Source organism: Zeugodacus cucurbitae, chromosome X (assembly GCF_028554725.1).
Source record: "Zeugodacus cucurbitae isolate PBARC_wt_2022May chromosome X, idZeuCucr1.2, whole genome shotgun sequence".
NCBI lineage: Eukaryota > Metazoa > Arthropoda > Insecta > Diptera > Tephritidae > Zeugodacus > Zeugodacus cucurbitae.
This window is the reverse complement of record NC_071672.1, coordinates 31,984,641-32,002,621: the sequence shown is the minus strand read 5'-3', so window position 1 is coordinate 32,002,621 and position 17,981 is coordinate 31,984,641. Positions and strand designations below refer to the sequence as shown.

The following is a 17,981-nucleotide window of genomic DNA, read 5'->3' as shown; positions in this document are numbered from 1 at the left end:
CATACCCGAAGCTGCTCTCTGGTATGTACCACAGAACGGCATCGGCTGAATGAAAAACATTCGTACGCGCTCAACAGCCGAATAATCACACTGTTCAGATCAACCGATCAAACTTGCATGCGCTCACATTTTCGTTGTTGATTTTAAATTCACTCGGGGGTGTGCGATTTTTTGTTTCACTTCGAGTTTGTTCGGCTGGTGTTCAATATAATGATTTCGGGCGCTTGCTCATTCGGTTCAACAATCATTGTTTTGAACAAGAACAACACTCAACTCGCAAAAATCAACTCGTATGATTTTACTCATGCGCGCAGCAAGCGGCACTTTTTCTGCACAGATGTAATGTGCCTCAAAAGGAAGATTTTGGCTAAAAAGAATAACAACAAAAACAAGCTACAACAACAAACTGCATAGAAATTGTTACGGTACATGCAGTCTTAACGCTCACATCGTGTCGTCTTGTCGCTAATCGTTTACTCATAATCGATCAACTCAAATTGAACCGAATGATGCTTTCGTCAACACATGCTCATTTTATTGAACGCTGACTTTTGTTCAGTGAGTTGAATTGAGTGATAAATTTTGAACCGAGGACTCAAAATCCCCGTAATGATGTGTACGGCAAAATTAGTTGATTTTTACTCATCACTCTGTTTTTTTTTTTCAGTGAGTTGAGTTAAATGAAAATGTTCGCGTATGAGTAAATCAAGAAAATAGTGATTGCAGTTGCAGTTCTATGGTATGTACTTACAACAAGAAGCATATTTATATACACAGATCGCCAAGCGGCTTTAAAATCACTATCTAAGGGTTTCGTCGAAGTTGGGAAAGGACGATAAATCTGCAATGAGTCCCAGGACACAGCGATATACCAGGTAACTGTAAAGTAGATGAACTTGCCACGACGTTACAATTAGAACCCAATAAAAAAATTACCTCTTTTGCATGCCTTTGGCCACTTGTGAACACTTAAACGACAACTAAGTCATAGATTTAGTTCAGCCTCAGCATTAACAATCCCTGACTTGCTCAACTAGCAGACAAACGTGGTCTGAATGGTATATGTCCCTCCCATGTCGTTTGTTATAATTTAAAGGTACGATATATGCATGGAGCTTTAACGGGATACTGTTTGATTTGTGGTTTTGTCTGCAGATTGGGGATTCCATACAATGATTACTACATAAGCTGTCAAGAAATAGAAGAAGAAGAAGAACTGTACCCAACTTCTATGCGTATGCAAAGCTTTATATTGAAAAAATGGCAACTAACGGTCGCGGTTTCCTCGACGATATCTCAAAAAACTTTTTGAATTAATTAATTTAATCAAGACCACTGAGTGGTGCAGTGAGCACATTGTAATGTGAGGCGATTCCGGTGGTCTCACAATGCAAATAGAACATTTTTGCCGTACGAAACCCATGACAACGATTTCTTACATAGTATAAGCGGTTTTTATAGCAATATATAATTAACCCATACATACATGGAATAAATGGCATTCAACTTACGTGTATCCATCGAAGTCACCGCTATTTATGGCCTCGATCAGTTGTTCAGTTATTTTAATTATCTCCTGACGTCTTGCTGCTTTGATTCGGTATGGAAATTTTCGATAATATAGTATTCGGATACCCAGAAATACAGAGAATGGAGAAAAATTATATAAGCAAACTTTTTAATTCAAAATATTTTCTCACTGCTTATAATACATAATTCTTATAAATGTACATAATGATAACTACATAGTATATATTGCTATTTGTAATACATACATTTATTTTAAGATGTAGTTATTGCATTTTGTCGTCTTTCATGTTATGGTTATTTTCTTTAATTTTTACCCAAAAACCAACACATATAGTACATACTAAATACGTTGATATTTGAACTAAAAAGTTAATTGGACAAAAGAGAACTCTATTTAAATATTACTTTTTATACCAACTTTGAATTGCAGTGGAACTTCTCTAACTCGAATCACCACAATCCACCAAAATATTTCGAGTTGGACAGACTTCGAGTTATAGGATTTCCATTAAAACATACAATTTTTCAAAAAGCTGTAAAATATAGATTTATACCCAGCTTTATTTATTTACTTCTCAAAAAGTTTTATGTACATATGTTAAAACCTTCATTTTGTAATTTTGTTTGTTGCAGTTTGCTATTTTTTGGTTCTTGCCGTCGGTATCCCATGCCTTTGATGCATGATTTTGCAATCAATAAGTGTAATATCATATTGTTTGTTCGCCACCATACGATATATAAAATCTTTTAAAATTCTGCCTCGAATTTGACTTCTATTGCCCATTCATGAGTTCGAGTTATGAAAGTTCCACTGTATTTCAATGTATACGCATTAAATAAGCTATGATATGCTAAGCCATAAGAACTAAATAGACACAATGTTTACAAATACTAGTGTAGATAGCATTAATAATTGAACAAAATGAGTATTCTGTTGAAATATAGAGAAATTCGGACATATGCCCAAATATATGTAGACAGTAAAGTCCCGATTATCCGATTATCTGAACTCATTTGTCTCGGCTCTCTTTCTAATTTAAAAATGTTTTTAACGGCGCAACAGGACATGTTACGATCACTTTTGTGGAATCGCAAACATTACATTACATTGTACACAAAGATCGTAGAGAGTAGATTCGGCGCCGTTCGCAGCAACTTGGACTGACTTATGAAACGACTTGGCGCATTTTATGTCGAGATCTTAAATTGAAAGGGTAGAAAACACAGCTTGTGCAAGAATTGTAGCCGCTCCCGCGGCATCGCTTCGCTTTATGGGCTCTTAAAAAGTTCCAAAAAGATCCCACCTTTTCGAGCCAAATTGTGTTCGATAAGGCTCATTTCTGGCCCTATTGGTTACATAACAAACAAAATTGCCGCATTTGAGATGAAAAGCAACCTGAACAGCTGTCACCTCATCCAGAAACAGCAAATGTTTGGTGTGGTTTGTAATTTCACACCGTTAGACTCTTTCCTGTAGGGATATGTAAAGTATAAAGTCTATGCGGACAATCCCGCTTCGAATCAGGCATTGGAGAAATAAAATTTAAAATGAGCGATCAGTGAAAAATTTTATCGTTTTATATCATGCCATGCTTGGTTATGCCAAACAGAAATTGCGCAACATTTAGGACGAAGTCGCTAGATCTTTCCAGCCCAAAATAAATCGCAAGAAGTTGCCATGTGCCATCAGGATTATCGTGGCCAAACTAAAAATTTTATCGGATGCAAGGTACAGTAGCTGTTTTCGAGCCAAATTGTGTTCGATAAGGCTCATTTCTGGCCCTATTGGTTACATAACAAACAAAATTGCCGCATTTGAGATGAAAAGCAACCTGAACAGCTGTCACCTCATCCAGAAACAGCAAATGTTTGGTGTGGTTTGTAATTTCACACCGTTAGACTCTTTCCTGTAGGGATATGTAAAGTATAAAGTCTATGCGGACAATCCCGCTTCGAATCAGGCATTGGAGAAATAAAATTTAAAATGAGCGATCAGTGAAAAATTTTATCGTTTTATATCATGCCATGCTTGGTTATGCCAAACAGAAATTGCGCAACATTTAGGACGAAGTCGCTAGATCTTTCCAGCCCAAAATAAATCGCAAGAAGTTGCCATGTGCCATCAGGATTATCGTGGCCAAACTAAAAATTTTATCGGATGCAAGGTACAGTAGCTGTTTGCGAGAGGATGAGGTAGAATCTTCTCAACATTTACCTTTGGAATGCCCCGCCTTTGCGAGATCTAGACAACAGTTCCTTGGATCTCACTTTTTTGGGCATCCTCGTGTATTAGAGGATATAGAAATAAGAAACCTCTATAGATTTGTGGAAGGTTCTATGCGCTTTGTCGATTCTTACATTTCAGTGAGGGGTTAAATTCACAAAGGACTGTCCCTTATAGTCTAAGTGTATGTTTTTAGGAAACAGCCTTCGGGCCCATCAAAAATTAACCGGGAAATCCATTAACAGATACTTGCTTAATTGAACAATATGTTCAATTGAAAGAATCACGTTTAAACGAACAGTTTGTTCAATTACAGGAATCACGCTTACGAGTATTTGGACCATTTGGTGAGTTAAGCGATTACGTGGGAATCAAAATTTGAAAGTTCTTTGTCTTATTAAATAGTACAATATTATCAATATTATTATGTAATATTATCCAAAAGGATGAAATCGATATGATTAAAATTTCAAGAATGTAAAACTTTAAACGGATTTATCTCTAAATTCGAATTTTGAAGTCAGTGGAGACGATTTCTTGAAAAGTCGCTTGATTCTGTTGAAAAATTCACACATCTTTATTACAACTATTTTTCGAATATAAACCGAGTCCAATTATCCGAGAAAATTTACATGTGCTTTCATATGCTATATTTTTTGCCCGATAACACCGTTCAATAAAACGGGGAAACCAATTAACCATAGGTTCAATTAAACGAAAAGTACTGTATATGTATAATACGAAGTATTGTTTTATGTTAGAAACAAATATGCTCCTACTACATCGTTAAAACGCTTATTTCCCAAATTATTATTCTCCCAAAAACGACCAAAAAATTTACAAAAAATATACAAAATAAAGATCACATAATACATCGTGCAAAATATTAGTTATAATAAAACTAATTTTTAAATTGTAAAAATATATTGCTGAAGGGGTAACCCTAATAGTTATCTCAGTTAACTCCGTTTGCTAACTCCCATTCAATCCTCAAAGTTTTAGAGAGTTAGTGGCAGTTGGTGGGACTTGGTGACATTTTCGTTGGCAATATTGTTAAACATGGCCGCATTTAACCTATTGTGAACGAAAATAAGCAATATAGACAGCTGTTCTAAATTAAATGTAAAAAAAACATACGCATGCAATGAAATAGCTCAATTTTTCTAAAGTGGAAGTGGTAATAATAATATAGTGATGTTTTACTAATTGTGCGGCTAACAACCGCAATATTTGCCGTCTATTCAATTTTATTTTACCAAACAGAAAATATTTTTGCCAATCAGCTGTTTATGGGAGTTTATATCTCGCTTTGCTGCCGTCTGTCACCTACAAATTTGGAACTGATTAAAAGCGCAGTTAATCGGGGTTAACTTTGCCGTCTTTCTAGGCCATAAATTGCAAATACACGCAAGTGAAATTGTGCGGCAAACATGGTGCAACTAAGTATACATATGTACGTTTTTATCAAAGAAAAATGTAACAAGTAAGGAAAGGCCACAGACCACAAATGATATATTTGATCCTTGAGCGAACGAATACTATCAAAGAACCCGGCTGGCAGCTGCTACTACACCCGCCGTATACGACAGACTTGGCCCCTTCCGATTACCTTTTTTAACATCGAGCAGCACTACGGAGAAGTCGAAAATTGCTTGTCTGATTGGATTGCTTCAAAAGACGGAAATTACCTGGTTTAGATAGCATGCCAAAATTGTTAGGAAACGTGAAATCAAATTCTTCCCAAGAGTTTTTAATGCATTTTTGTGGATGATTAATTTCGAAAAAGATGGAAAATTGGTATAATCTTCGAAAGAATAATGTGTGATCGGATAGGAAAGCAACTTAAAGAAGTAGAGTCCATGCAACAATCAATAAGGATTTCGAAAGAAACGCTCGACCATTGAGTAAAGTTTCAACCGCGGACAAAAAGCAGAAACAGTTTTAATAGCAGAAAAAACGGAAGTCATTACACGGAACATTGTCGGGTATAACGTTACAAGGGAGACTAAACAGAGCAAGTAAAAGACAGACGGCAGATTATTAATAAGTGGCAAACACTATGGACGCACGGTTTGACCAGAAATCTGGTTTAGTAGACAACATGGTGACGTTGATTTTTAACTGACGCGATGCTTAAGTGGTCATGGGTACTTTAAGGAATATCTTTACAAATATGGTCGTGGTGAGACAGGAATATGCTCATTTTGTGAAAGAACGAAAGAGGAAACATTTATTTTCTAATGTCCCCGACATGAAACAAATATAATTATTCTAGAAAACCAAATTTCGGAGAGATTATTGCCGGACAATGTAGTACCACGCATGCTGCGGTCAAGGGGGTGTTTTTGCGGGGAATTATATTTCTAAATAAAGAAAACCTTAGCCGAAAGTCTACGTCATATGAATTAATACCAAAAGACGTGGAAAGACGCATGTTGCATGTCAAAAATGCGTCATGAACGCTACCAAAATATGTGGGATTTGTAGCGATTTGTGACTGGTAATTAAAAATGCACCATTACGATAACTCTTAACATAAAAAAATCATATAAAATATAATACAAAAAATACATAATATCATATATTATAGTACCCAGACCTATTAGGTACCTAAACAAATACAAGAACGAGGCGCACAAAATGTTATGTTGCAGAAATATAAATTATAACTAACTACTACGTGGTGTGTTCAAAAAATAACGGGTATTTTAAAATTGAAATTATCATTTTTTTATTATTTGTTGTTATAGCCTTAACCGATGGCAACGCTAATTTGCATTAGCGGGCTTGATTTGCAATAAATTGCGCATTAGATCCATTTTAGTGCAAATTAGTTTCATATAAATGAGCACACGCCCCATTTGCTATTGTGAATGGCGATTTTTTGATAAAAAGAAGAAGATATAAAAACGTGTACAACAGGTTTAAATTTCTAGTTTTCTAATTAACTTATGTGTAAATATATTAACAATAAGTAATTTTATTGTTTTCAGATGGCAGAAAATAAACAGCAAACAGTTTCAACAACAACGACAACCAGCGAAAAAGTGCTGATAGATTTGTGCATTTTTTTAATGAATAAACAGATTTTTCAAGCAGCTGACTAAACGCACAAATCTGTCGTCTATCACCATAAAATTTCAAGTCGCATTAGCATTACTTAAGGTGGATTAATTTTGCTCGTCTGTCACTGCTATTATACATGCCCATGCGTACTAAGTCTGTAGCAGTTTGTAAGTCTAAAGTTCGACGTTTTTTATGAGCTTGGCGATTTTCGTTCGTTACTTGTTTGTGAATGTTCGACCAAAAACAATACTGCCACAACGATGCGCAAGCCTCCAGATAAAGAGAAGCTTAAAGAACCGTAGTTTTACAAGCATATGAGAATTTGCTGAAAGCGCCAAAGGCTATGCCAAAATTCGAGTTTAAAAATTGTTTCGATGATTGGAAGAAGCGCTGGGGACTATTTTAAAGGCGACAACATTAATGTAGACAGGTTTTTTCAAAAACGCAAAACAATCGTTATTTTTTTAACACACCTCGTACATATGTACATACTTGTAAGCATACCAGGGCGGCGTAATCTTCTACTGATTCATAAGCTGTTATTAACACGCCTATTGCGAGTGTCGACTGCCAGTAGATAATCGATTAGTGAGCAATAATCGACTATTATTGTAAGTGTCGATTAAACGCTCAACCATCAACTATGAATGATTTTCAATCGCTCATTTGTCGACAGATACTTTTCGGTCGTTATAAATTTTTGAATTTTGTCAAGCAAGTGACACAACAGCATATTAAAATATAAGCGACTCAAGTGCTGAACATAAAGACGACGACACGACGTAGCGACGGCTGATCATAAATGTCGTTTTGAAGCCAGCGTCTTGAACATTTTCAAGACGGCAGCAATTTCATTGTTGTCGTACTAAAATCTTTCACTTCAGTAAAATTTACATATTTAGATTAAAGCGAAATTATTTGTGCAAAAAAATGCAAAAATAGGTCGATTTATTTGTTTTAAATCAGTGTCGGCCAAAATGCATTTTTCCTATGACCGGGGCATAGGCTAGCTACTGCGACGTCAAACACGAGTATACGTATACTCTTCTGCCAGCTTCAGAAAAAACGAAAGAACCAGTAAACTGCTCGTATAATATACGAATAGCTTGGTTCGGCAGCAGCGTATGGCGAAGCTAATTATATCACTTGCGTTTCAGAATTCTGAGCTAGCACGTATGCGCAAGTTTAATTTTTTACACTGCCAGAAAATACCCCCTTGCGTAATTTATAAAAATGTTAAAAATTGAATTGGAAAAAAATAGATGAAACAAAATATTATAACATAAATTTTTAAATTATATTCCATGTTTAGATCCACATATAGCTGTGAAGTTTCATTTTCAACACTTAAATTGGTCCAAAATAAGTATAGAAACAATCTTTCGGATCAACATATGTATAGCTGACCTCATTCGAATTAAGGAGTATAATTCTGAGATAAATGTGGTCAAAGTAATGGAAAACGCACTGATCAACATTTGTACAAATTGAACTTAAAACATTTTCATCAACATTGTAAAAAAAATTACTCATTATTTATTCAGTGTACTTTTCTGCCAACACAGTTTGCAGCAACGATTTACGCACACAAGTGAAAGCTACATACTATTGCATTGGACAATACTGTTTTAAATAATCAATTGTTATTATAACTGATATATCAAAGCTATTTTTCGCTTTTGCTGGCAAAATAACGTCATACTTGTTAGAACTTTGAATAATTTTACATTTCACATATTAGTGGCAGCTCTACAGCGGCCATTGTCGTCGGCGAAATTAGAAACATTTCTAGTTTGGCGACACCAAAAGCTTCAACCATTTTGTCGTGAAGTCGTGCTGTTGTCTAAAAAGCTGTGCCCATAAGAACGCGTGTATTTTAATATTTGACAGATGTCGCTCGTCGCTTGTCGTCGTCTATGTGTTCGGCATTTGAATCGACAGAACATTTTGATCTGTAGAAATCTTACACCGCATAATACTATAGACAGACATGTATGCCACAGTAACCATATGTGTATAACCGATGTGCGAAATTTTACAAACGACAATACAACTACAATACGCTGCTAGAAGCCATTGAAATGCAGTGATGTTGTGGAATGTACTACAATGGCACGCGCTAAACACACCGAAAGCTTTAAGCGCTTCTATCACAATCATATGTCTACTCACATTTAATGAAAGATTTAATGCAAAATAAAGCGAAAATAAAAACTTAAATTTGAAAAAAGTAAAAAAATAATTAAAATAACGAAGAATAATATTAATATTTAAGTTTTCTTGCAGTTATAACTAAGCCGTGTACGATTTCCTGCCTTTTGTTTATAACTTTATTTTGTTTAAATGGATGCTGTTGCAAAGCTGTTATATACTATATGTGTGTTACATAGTTGCTTAAGTTTTTACTGTACGGCCACTGATGTCTGTCTAAGGTACAACGTTAGTAAAACTTTCTAAAACGCAGTGCTCAGTTATTGAACATACATATATATTTATATCCAATTAAATGGTTAATTAGTGCCTCTTTTACAAGCATGCAGAAATAAAGCAAGTTTTACGTACCTGTGCATTGAGAATTAGTTGAAATTTGTTGACAAGTTTTCGCTGGACAGACAATCCTTATTTCTAATATCAGTCGTTCAATCAATTAATCAATCAATTGACCAATTAGTTTATTTTCAATTATTGCAATCAGTGAAACATGTTGTTGAATTATTTTTTTTATTTCATAATATTCGTTCAGGTTTAATTTGCAAAAAAACAAAAAATAAGAGAGAAAAGTTAGTTAAAAACATGTTCATCCTAAACTGCTCATTCAATTTTGTTGTTTTCGTATTACGTTTTTGCTTTTTTCTTATTTAATTGTTTTTTTTTTGTTAATGTTTTGATTTTTTTTATTACTAATTTGTTTAACAACAATATTTTTTTTTTGCGTGTTTGTACACTGGTATGTGTGAGATTGCTGTGGAGCTGAATATGAATTGTCTATATGTACTGATGTATGTACATACATACATACTCATATTTAACCTCAATCAACAACGAAACAAGCTGTGTAAAGAAACCACTAAAATTATAATAACTTTTACTGCTAGCAGAAAGCTATTTAGTTATGAGCGGATAATGTGACATTTAACTCTACTATTTACGGTTGCCGTTGGAAACATCTAACAGAGAGGCAGAGATAGCCAGAATATAACGTTATGAAATTAGGTAGGTTTTGTTATATTTGTTGTTTCAACTTATGTTTGATAGGTCAATCCATCGCTTACTTAATTTTAGCCAGCTAGTGCACAAGAACGACACCGAGCCGTTCGCTACCAAACGAGGTTTCAGCAGGATAAGGAAGCGAAGCTTATGGGTCTGGTGGTGAACGAGGACAAAATGAATTACCTATTGTCATTAAACAAACAGTCGGCGCATTCGCGTCTTGGCTACCACGTCACTGTTGACAGTCATAATATTGAAATTGTAGTTAATTGGGTCTACCTTGGGACCAGCATCAACAACACCAACAACAAGGCCAGCCTAGAAAACAAACGCAGAATCGCATCCGCCAGCAGGTGCTTCTTTGGACTGAGTAGGCAATTGAAAAGTAAAGTTGCAGAAGCGTGGATGATGTCAACGAGCGCTGAGACGGCACTAGGAGCTTTCGAGAGAAAGCTTATGCGCAAGATTTATGGTCCTTTGAACAACGGCGAATACCGCAGATAATGGAACGATGTGAAACGACGACATTAACATTGTCCAGCAAATAAAAAGAATGGCTAGGCCACGTTGTCCGAATGGACGAAAACGCTCTAGTTTTGAAAATGTTTTATGCAGTAGCCAATGGTTGAAACTCCGTTGGAGAGACCAGCTGGAGAAGGATTTGACTGCTCTTTGTAACTCCAATTGGCGCCAAATAACGAATGGCGCGCTGTTGTTAGAAGAAGTGCATATGCTTCAAATAGTCATACGATTATACAGTGCGTCAAGCTTATCACTTCAGCGATTCAGTGAAAGGAGATATACCACAGCAAATTGTTAAATTTTTCACGGATCATTATCATCCTTGCTTGTAAAATGTTATTAATATTGGAAATGTCTATATTACTTTTTAAATTAAAATGCATTGGGATTTACCTTTACAATTCTGTCGAGCATGCTTAAATTCATTTCCAAATACATATCATATGATTTAGTTATAAAATGAAAATACATATTTTAGTGGGTGAGAAAACTATATACAAATAATTCACATACATAGGGAAAAAGGGAAATTAAAATTTTTTACAAATATTAAGTAGGAAAAAGGCGTATTGAAGCTTAAAATTGTGCTGTATTGTTTTTATTGTATAGGTTTTTAGTTTACATGTGCAACTACTGCATGTTTATACTCCCTGAAATCCACAAATGTTTACGCTGTTTATCTACATACTAACTAGTCTAAACTATAATAGCTGCAGGAGTTTCTTTCAACTCTGACTCAAATAACCCTATTACGGCATACAATATACGTTATACACCGCTTCTCATAGGTTAATGTACCATTTTTTCTCTATAAGAACCCATTCTATTTACTACCAGATATGTTTTTAGGTGACCAAAACCATTTTCATATTAAAGTTCAAAGCATGTTCGTAACCGGAGTAAATGCAAATTTTTCAAGTGTACCGCTTAAAATGAGAAATGCAAAATATCTTAAGCGTCTAAAAATTATAAAAAAATCCACCACTGAATACCATACGCAAAGAGCAGAAGTGTGTTTAAGCCGCTATAGCAAGTGGATAATGATACCGGATCCCATCACATTCTTTTATGGAACAATTCATTGATATTTTTATTGAATTGAGCGTTTCGAAAAAACATGTCAATTTGTCTATTATAATATTAAAAGATCTCTTCGTACCTATGTCATTGATTTTTGAAAAAGATAATGCTTCGATTCATATCGCTCTATTAGTTAAGTCATTTATTTTGAGTCAAATCGTTAATGTTATGATTTGGTCACCATATTATACGGATTTTTACGTAATTGAAAACGTTTGGGGCTGTCTTACATGGGACATTTATGAAGAAGGAAAGCAATAGGAAGATAAAGAAAACAAGTAATGAAGGGCTAAGTTCGGGTGTAACCGAACATTTTATACTCTCGCAATTTATTTATTTAATATTATATAATACACAATTTGACCCACATATTCGTCACATATATTGTATAAAGTCCATTGAAAGTTGGAAACCCTAATATTAGGTTAGAAGCACCGAGGTCCTCATGTTCGATATATGGGGCCTTGAAAACCTATGGTCCGATTTTGGCGATTTTTAGAATGGGACTGCCACAATGTAAACGTAGTATTTGTGCAAAGTTCTGCACCGATATACTAGTGAAGATTACTTTATATATTGTAAAGTAAACGATTCAGATCGTCTTCAAAGTTCTGGTATATAGGAAGTAGGCGTGGTTGTGAAGTGATTTGGCCTATTTTCACAACATATCATTGGGATGTAAGGAAACTATTACAAACCAAGTTTCATTGAAATGTGTCGAGTAGTTCCTGAGATATGGTTTTTGACCCATAAGTGGGCGACGCCACGCCCATTTTCCATTTTGTAAAAAAATCTGAGTGCAGCTTCCAACTGCCATTTCTTATGTGAAATTTAGTGTTTCTGACGTTTTTCGTTAGTGAGTTAACCCACTTTTAGTAATTTTCAACCTAACCTTTGTATGGAAGGTGGGCGTGGTTATTATCCGATTTTAACTATTTTCATGGTGTGTGGTGGGGTACGTAAGATAATCGACTGCAGGAAGTTTGGTTTATATAGCATCATTGGTTTGCGAGATATATACAAATAACCGGGCGGGGCCACGCCCTCTTACCCAAAAAAATTACATCCAAATATGACCCTTCCTAGTGCGATCCTTTATTCCAAATTTTACTATTATATCTTTATTTATGGCTTAGTTATGACACTTAATGTGTTTTTGGTTTTCGCCATTTTGTGGGCGTGGCAGTGGACCGATTTTGCTCATTTTCGAACCTCTAACGGTCCCAAGGAATATGTGTTCCAAGTTCCATTATGATATCTCAATTTTAACTCAAGTTACAGCTTGCACGGACGGACAGACGGACGGACAGACATCCGGATTTCAACTCCACTCGTCATCCTGATCATTTATATATATATAACCCCATATCTAACTCTTTTATTTCTTGGTGACACAAACAACCGTTATGTGAACAAAACTATAATACTCTGTGCAACAGGTTGCGAGAGTATAAAAATTAATTGCAGCAATTACCCGTGCTGGGAGCAACTTTTTGCTAAAATGCATAGACTCCCTCTATCATTCATAAACGGAACGGACATATGCAGTTTTAGCAAACAAAGGAAGCAGTACACTTTACTGAAAATAGTTTTCACTTTATCCTCATAAGTCTATTATTTACACTCACTAAAAATAAAAGTTATAAATAAGCTTAAAAAAGTAGTTACTTTAAGTTCGTATATCTCAGAAATTAAACTTTTTAATTTTTTGAATATTATCTCTGAAATATCATTGCACAATCAAGGCTTTTGCATATTAACTTTTACTTAATTGAAACCAAACTAAAAGTTTTAAACTGAATACTATTGTAAGTACGGGTGCGTCTAACTTATTGACGAGGAGTGTTTATAATTGCTAATGTAGCTTTGAAATATTGTGACCCAACGTTTTTATGAGGAAAACTTAAAAACAAAATACTTATGAAAGACAAGAATTTATACAGTAGAATTCAATACAAACTAGTATGTGGATACCACAATGAAATGTCATAACCTCCACCTTTATACGCCCTACAAGAGCAATTCAACACTCGAAAGCTTATAAAAACGAAAGTTTCTTTACGCTTAATTTCCAATATTTTGAATCAATCTTATCTGCTACCAAAGCTATTATTCTATACAAAACACCTAACCAGGTGTATTCTATTGAGGTGTTAAATCTAGTTAGTATTTAAAAAAATCATATTTTGATTTTATTTTCGTAATATACATGTATTCAAGTATGTATGAAAATTTCAAGTTAATCCGAAGGTTATTTATTAAACGCATAACCGTAACGACGCGTCGGAGAATTTGAAAGTATTAGGGCGGTGTGGCGCCTGGTTTTTTTACTTAATATGTGTTTTGAAAGTCGGTGAACAAGATTTCTCGGAAATGGCTGAACCGATTAATCTTAAAGTTTTACAACGTTAAAAATTGTTTTTTTTTTTATACACAATTTAAGATCAAAATTATGACAAAAAATCGATTTTTTTGTTCAAAAGCGCTATTTTGTCAAACAAATGTTTTGCATATTCCTGCGCTTAATTACAAGAGTACACATTACTTTAACAAACCCCGTTTGATTTTTTCATATCAGATGATCCACTTCAGAGATATAGTGGTCACCGTAAAATACTGTTATTTTTACAAATAAATAATTACTCAATACTCTTTAAAGTTACGATAATATGTAGAAATTCATAGAATAATAAATTTAGAAGTTTTCTCAGGAAAAAAGTTTGAAAAACCTCATTTTTTAGGACTCCTAACCAGATTAACCCCTTAAACTCAAACTCCTGTATATCCAAAGTATACTCTTCTAATAACTGTAAAGGCAATAAAAAAATCGTTTCCCAATGCAACAAAGAATTATACAAATTTATTCAAAAAAATAATATTACATAATTGAAATTTCTTCGTTCATCCTACAAATGCTTTAACAACATTTTGAATAGTTTTTGTAATGAACACTGTGTGCTGGACAATTGCTAAGTACTTGTATGTACATGCGTATTGCGTCTTTTGATGTGGTAACTACATTTTAGTACTTTTGTGGCAGACGCAACAACAACAACAAACGCGTAATATACGTTCTGTAAGCAAAAGTAAGAAAGTTTTATTTTAATTTTGGTCATGTAAAATAGCAGACTTTAGAGAAATCGTTAGTTTGAAACACTTGAGATCCCAGGGTAATTCAGGTAATACAATTTTTTTTTACAATATACGCCCCTCCACTAACAATATTTTTTTTTCAAATAGTGTTAAAATATACTGGAAGCATTCAATTTTCATTCATTTTATGTGAAACTACAAGTATGTGGCCTCATTGACAAGTGTCAATATTAAAATATTATGATATTAATCAAAAGTAAATGCTATTGAATTATTATTTTTTTTTGAAATAAAATATGTATGCCTGAATGTGTTTAAATACATACGCTGCAGAAAAATAAGGAGACGGTTAAAAAAAATACAGTCCCAAGCCAATCATTTCGCATGTAGTTTAGAACTGGTTGCTTTAGAATGCAGCGAAAGACAGTTTAATGTATCAAGCCTAATATAAATTATCGATGAACGCCCATCGTTAAAAACAGCTTTTCTAAACCATCTTCAAAATTCAATTCCAAAAGAGCGTCGTAACGGAAAAAAATTCCAAAATTCAGTATATTGTAAAAAATATTAATTAACTCATATAAAATGAGTAAACGCCATACAAAAAGGTTAATTAAAGTTCGAAGAGACATTTAAATTGCTAGATTATATAATGAACCAATCAAATTAAACTACCTCACAACTGAGCACTATGGTACTGGTGCAAGCCGAGCTGCAAAGTAATGCTTTGGACCATAGTTGCCACCGCCAATGACATCTCCGTGATAAAGGGGACAGTTGAAAGTAGTGCCTAAAAATTGAGCTAGAACTAGTACTGTCGTTAAAATAGCTAGTTCTTGCGTTATTCAAGGGTAGCCAAAGTTTCAGCAGGGTACTGAAACTTAAAAACGTGTTAGTGCCATTTATATGTATCATATATTTCACTGATACTGTAGGAGAAATATGGATAGTTTGCACCATCTATTAATCTACCACTGGCGTTCTACTCTAAATGAAGCAGCTAAATTGAGTACTACACCCAAAGCCGGCTTGAAGACTACTGAACAGCTTGCTTCGTCCTAAGAATGATATATGACATGCACTCTAATTTAGCAAATCGTACCTAACATTTTAAGTAGCATGTAGTTATACTTCAAATATGCGATATGTTAGTGGTATACGTGGTCGAAAGGTAAGAGCATAACATACCTTTTAGGCACTCGATCTTCGAAAAACGTGTATTTCGACGTTGTTGCGCCAATTCCCCATCATCTGTAACAGCTACACATAATTTAGGCACGCACTTGCCGTCATGTACGATGTCAGCACACATGTCATTGCTAGAAACCAAATTTGGTAACGCGTAACTACCCACACCAGAAATTTTTGCGTTGCCAACGGACAAATTATTAACGCTATTGCGTGCAATACAATCTTGTTGCAACGCTGGTTTGCAGCTTGCTCTGTTGTTGCTGCCATTGTTGTTGGCGTTTGTATAGCAATTCGCCGTGTTTAATACATGCGAACGCGACATAAATGAGGGCTCATAAGGACTGTTGAAGCCGTTAGCTGTTGATAATGGCGTATTGCGTCCCATTACGTTTGCTCTAGATTGTATTATTTGTTTTAACAATACAGCATCAAGTGGATCGAAAGCGCCTGCAGTTCGTATATTGTATTTTAGAGATGAAATAGTTTAAAAAATCTGCGTGTTTCTGCGTTATTTTGAAAAGCCCCTACTATTGAAAGATATTTGTTTAGAGCACTGTTTACTGAAAAGCGGTCAAACCTTGCAAAATATGCCAATTTCCTATATCAGTTATGTATATCGAAATAGATCGGTTTAACCGATTATTTTAAGAATTAGCAGAGTTTTGTCGGTTTGGAAACGCGATGCTGCCCGAATTTTGATATGAGAAATGTTGTGTGTGCCAGCAATGTTTATATAATAATTCAGTAAAGAAATTCGATTCTACTTAATCGCTTTCAGTAAAAAAAAAACGATAAATGCGATTAATTAGTTTAAAGTCGCCATCCCTATTTATTTGCTATTCATAGACTTTTAAAATATAACACAAAAAGGTGTCTTCTCTTCTGCTAAAGCAAACTTACATTTTCGTTACTTTTCAATTTTTTTTACATATGAACAAGCCGGCCGTGCTGAGCGAGTTTTGACGACCATCAAGTCAGCGATTTATGTTTATAAACCAGATGTAAACTGACACACTGCGCGAGTTATTGGCAACATTAAAGTGGGTCAAATTGAACAAACACACAATGTCTTCAAATTTGCTAAATAACAAGCCAATATATATACCATTTCTAAGTGATTTAAAGCCCGCTATTATTGTACATACATATATGTGCAATAAGAAACCCTATGTTCCCCCTAGGAACTTTGAGAAAATATATATATAAATATATATGTAGAAAAATGTAATTTTAAAATTTCAGCCGGTATTTAGGAATATCAATCACTAAAAGAATATTCCACTACGTCATAGAAAACACGCCTATAGCCTAAGCAGCGGTTCTTCAGAACTACAAAATTCGTATTCAAAAATAAGCAAATGAGCACAGAAAATATTTGTAAACGGAAAAGATATTTTCAGTATCAAATCTTTTTTTGAAAAGTATATAAACAACAAGTAAGGAAAGGCTAAGTTCGGGTGTAACCGAACATTTTATACTCTCGCAATTTATTGAAGAAATTTTATTACCCATAAATTCGGCATAAAGTTTAATAGAATAACGGAAATCGTCATATATAGATATGAGGGCTGAGGTAATTCCTGAACCGATTTCATTGAATTTCATCAGCAAGGTACACTATATCCAATACTATACGCTCACTTGATTTTGTTAAGATATATCACATATTAACCAATACATTTATGCGTAATAAAGCCCAACGAATTTTTGAAAAACCTATAATTATGTATATGGGAGCTAGGAGATGTTGTGACCCGATTTTAATAATTTTTGGAACAGATACACACTATTACTAAAACAATTTCCTCTGAATTACATACTAAATTATCTGAGAGATTTACCCATATTTTCGGTTAAAATTTAATCTAAGGCCTTGAGTTCAACATGTTCGATATCTGAGGCCTTGAAAAGTTATAGTCCGTTTTCGACAATTTTTTCACAAGTGATGCCACACATCATATACAGTATTTGTGTAAAGTTTTATTTCGCTATCTTCATTGGTTCCTAATGTATATAATATAAAGTGAAGGATTCCGATGGAATTCAAAATTGAGTTATAAGGAAA

General features: G+C 34.4%; 1 protein-coding gene and 1 long non-coding RNA gene across 16 annotated transcripts in view; one reads left to right on the top strand and one right to left on the bottom strand.

Moving 5' to 3' along the window:
* The window catches only part of LOC105219324 (calcium/calmodulin-dependent protein kinase type II alpha chain), a 54,966-nt gene that overhangs the window by 5,044 nt on the left and 31,941 nt on the right, over positions 1 to 17,981 (bottom strand). For 6 of the 15 annotated variants that reach the window (XM_054235561.1, XM_029044964.2, XM_029044966.2 and 3 more), the window contains 2 exons: positions 15,914 to 16,363; positions 9,401 to 14,706 (listed from right to left, as the gene is read on the bottom strand). In XM_054235561.1, the coding sequence (XP_054091536.1) occupies positions 14,648 to 14,706; positions 15,914 to 16,363 (509 nt within the window). In that variant the 3' untranslated portion in view covers positions 9,401 to 14,647. Of the gene's footprint in view, positions 1 to 1,511; positions 1,591 to 9,382; positions 14,707 to 15,913; positions 16,364 to 17,981 lie in introns of those variants that run through there. The other 9 variants (XM_054235572.1, XM_054235563.1, XM_054235565.1 and 6 more) reach the window with 4 other exon arrangements.
* Positions 4,894 to 10,408, top strand: LOC114804895 (uncharacterized). Its single transcript, XR_008472172.1, has 3 exons — positions 4,894 to 9,050; positions 9,107 to 10,033; positions 10,103 to 10,408. It is a non-coding gene; the product is annotated as an uncharacterized LOC114804895 (long non-coding RNA).